This window comes from Ambystoma mexicanum, chromosome 3p (assembly GCF_040938575.1).
Source record: "Ambystoma mexicanum isolate Mex_15411 chromosome 3p, UKY_AmexF1_1, whole genome shotgun sequence".
NCBI classification, from domain to species: Eukaryota; Metazoa; Chordata; class Amphibia; order Caudata; family Ambystomatidae; genus Ambystoma; species Ambystoma mexicanum.
Genome location: NC_090925.1, coordinates 139020460 through 139023971, shown reverse-complemented (window position 1 = coordinate 139023971; position 3512 = coordinate 139020460). Strand labels below are relative to the sequence as shown.

Here is a 3512-nt window from a genome sequence, read left to right as displayed (position 1 = left end):
GTGTCTATATGATTTTACCCAGGCTTTGTATTTTGTTTTGATATTTTGCATCTCTGATGTGCCATTTGTGGGCATTTGCTTGGAGACTATTCGAAGAAGTCTTCTGTATTCACGTCTTTTGTCAATTAGAACTTTGTTGTATGCATGCCTTGGATTTTTGTTTGTTGCATTTCTTTTTCTTTTTGTTGATTGTACATACGGCAGCAATAAGGGTTGGTAATCAATACTGAGGCATGTCGCTGGGGTGGTAATGGCTTTGTATTTTGCTGTGATTTTGAGAATTTCAGCACTGCTTAATTTGATTCTAGTGCCTTTCGCGTTTGCCTCGATTTGTATGTTCATTTGACGATTTATTTTGATTTTGAGGTTCCATGCAGTTTCCAGCAAGTTGTGGTCACTTGTTGGAGTGTGCCGTACTTTGAAGAGTTGTAGGCGTTGCAACATGGATTTGGATACATAAATATAATCGATCGTGGAGGCTGAGGATGCTCTCTGCCAGGTTGCTATTCTATCTATTTCCACGAACACTTCATCCAAGTTGTATAGCTCACTCGAGTCGGTGAACTTTCGCCAGATTGTGCCACGGTGTACGGACGCCTTTTGTGATTCCGTTGCGTTCATGTTGATTGTTTGGATGACATTTAGATCTCCGCATATCAGGATATTCTCTATGTCGTGCTCGGTTCTTATTGCGTCAATTGTTGTTTCACAGAGGTTTATGAATTTTTTTGTAGTGATTGCGGCTGGGTTCCAATAGAGATTTATTATAGCCAGTTTTGAAAAATCTGTCTTATGATTTGCGTCACCTTGCCAGGCAATTTCTACTGCCAAAATTGATTGATTTGCAATCATCGTCTGTACAATGGAGGCTCCAGAACCGTTTCGGCAGGCTATTAGGAGACCTGAAGTTGGACGTCCTTTGGATCCTCTTGCAGCAGGGGATAGAATGATTTGATAACCTTCTAGTGTGGGAGTTTGCTGCAGCCAAGTTTCCTGTAGACAGATTATGTGGAATTCTCCAAGATTGGGACCTCCCGGAGCAGTCAGATGTACATGACCTCGCGTGTTCCATGAACATAACTTGATGTCATTGTTGATTTCTGTTGGTTCGTTACATGTGACTGCTTCCGCTGTCTTGAGTGGCTATTGTTTACGATGTAAGTTTAATGCTCGTGGCAACCAGGCCCAGATTCCTGTTTTATTGCTTGTGTTTGGACTTTGTTTGCATTGAGCCATGGATGTTGAGCCGACTCTTTGCGTACAGGTTATTTTCGTGGTGCTATCTATAGTATGTTTCTGTTGTTGCGTTGCCGTATTTTCTTTCTTTGTTATTTTGTTGTGTACTGAGTCATTCTTGGTTTTGTAGTGCTCATTTTTACTCTTCTCATGGTGTGATCTTTGATGTTTTTTTGATGTTTCGAATTCTATTATTGCTTTATGATCTTTCTGGGGGTAGTCCTCTGTGTCTTTTGTAACGTGCTTCTCATGTTTCGTGATTGAGGATTTACTTACTGTAGCATCGGTCTCTCTGATCTTAATTGATTCGATGCGTTCTTCTTTGCTGTAAGTTGTAAGGTCTTCCACGTAGTAACCAGAATTGTAGATATCTCTTTTGTTATTTAGAATTTTTTTGAATGTTGTTAAAGACGTTAAATGCAGTATTGTGACTGCCCCATGTTGCGTGTGCCATGGTTCGACAATTTTCAAATTGTCTGTGTGAAGTCTCTGTAAGTCTTTAACTTGACGTAATATCTTTAAGACCGTTCTTCGATTTAAAATTATCTCTTCTTTTATGCAACTTCGTTGGGTCAGTCTGATAAGGTATCTTAAAGCATTTTTCGTGGAATGTGACTCGCCGTTTTCTTCAGTTTCTATATTTCTTATTTTTGAAGCATGAGATGCTCGTTTGTATGTCTCGTTCTGTTGTTTAGGTCTTGAGCTTGTATTATGTTTGGTGTTATTGTTAGATCTTCTTACTTCATGATCTCGTTTCTTGGGTGTTTCTTTGTACACCTTTGGCTTTCGTTTTTTGTCCACTTGAAGTTCTTGTATTTTATTTTGTACTTGTGAAGTGGTTATTGGTTCTTTGTCCATTTTCTTTTTCTTTTTTGTGGAAAGTTCTTCTGATTTGTTTCTGGTGTGAGTTGTTTTGTCGATGTTCTTGCTTTTGTTAATTTCTGAGTGTATGTCTGTGATATGTGTTTGCTTATGCTCTTTTATATTCTCACGGGATGCTGCGTAGTTTGTTAGACGATTTCGTTTTTGTTCTAAAGTTTCATAGTCACGTTCTTGCAGCATTTTGACGCGATTTTCTTTTATGTTTGCTGTAGTTTTTTGTTTCAATGATTGGGTTTGTTCTGCCTTCTGATTAACTGTGGTTAGTGTTGTTGGTGAATCACTAATTTCATCCGAGTATGTGCTCAGATTTGTTAGGGGATCTGTTGAATCCAGTTTATCCTTGAAGTTCTGATTTTTGATTTGTTTACTTTTATTGTTTGTTACGCTTTCTGAGTTGCTGTTTTCCCCTGTTATGATGGGCGTTGAACTACTCATGTTCCATTTTGGTGTTGCGACTGGTGCTATTGTTCCAAGACTTGGGTTCGATTCTTTTTCTGTGCTATGATCATTTGCGGTGGCTTTTAAGACCTCCTCGTTGTCGCAGGTTGGGACTGTCTTTGGACCTTTGTTCGGTTTGTTTTTTCGGCCAGTTGTTTCAAAAATGCCAAATGAGGGTGTTACAAGTCTAGTCTCACATTTGTCGTTAGCGTTTGCTTGATTTAGCACCAACATTACCGATGGCGTTTGTTGTTTCGTGGACACATTGTTTTTGATGTTTATGGTCTCATTATTGTTTACTATGTTTTGCTGGATTTTTTCTTTATCAGTTGCTTTTCTGTCTACTGTTAAGTCGATGATGGTCTCTGTTTGTGTTCCTACTTGATATGTGTTGATGGACTTACTTGGTTGATTAGACAATGTTTCGTTTATTGTTTCTGTACGGTTGATAATCGTGTCATTACTACTTGACTCTATTGTGCCTTTATTATTTGCGTGATTTCCTTTTGCTGTGATGTAACCTTCCAAGTATACTATTTTTGTCAGCAGCATTGCTAAGATGACTTGTTGATCTTTTACTGCGTCATTCATGGTCTCATATAGTTTGCAGAAAGGATTGAGTGCAATAGTTATGACAGACATGATTCCTTGTAGGTCCGTTTTTTTTGAGGCTGCTTCTTGTGCTGCATTTGGCGTTTGTGGGCACGAGGTTCTGCCTGACTGATGTTCAAAGTCACTATGGCTTCTCCTGGGTGTTCGTGGATGTTGAGAACCTCTTGCTTCCGTTTGTATTATTTTTTCTGTCGGAAAGATCCATTGAGGTCGATCTTTTATTTTGTCCCCTTGTATATCCAGTTCCGCTGTCTTTGGATGTTTGTTTAATTCTTTGTTTCTGTCGCGGGATGACTGATTAAGCGTGGACTGGGACTTTGACTGGATGCAGCTCGTAATGGAGA

At 39.2% G+C, this 3512-nt stretch overlaps 1 protein-coding gene across 1 annotated transcript; it reads right to left on the bottom strand.

Moving 5' to 3' along the window:
- Nucleotides 1-1143: 1143 nt before the first annotated feature.
- On the bottom strand, nt 1144-3198 carry LOC138579828 (putative uncharacterized protein DDB_G0285119). Its single transcript, XM_069650055.1, has one exon. It carries the CDS (start codon nt 3196-3198, stop codon nt 1144-1146), a length of 2055 nt encoding a protein of 684 aa, XP_069506156.1.
- Nucleotides 3199-3512: the final 314 nt, after the last annotated feature.

Bases quoted from the DNA above. Each gene is read 5' to 3' on its own strand.
- LOC138579828 (XM_069650055.1), bottom strand. From the start codon at position 3,198: ATGTCTGTCATAACTATTGCACTCAATCCTTTCTGCAAACTATATGAG.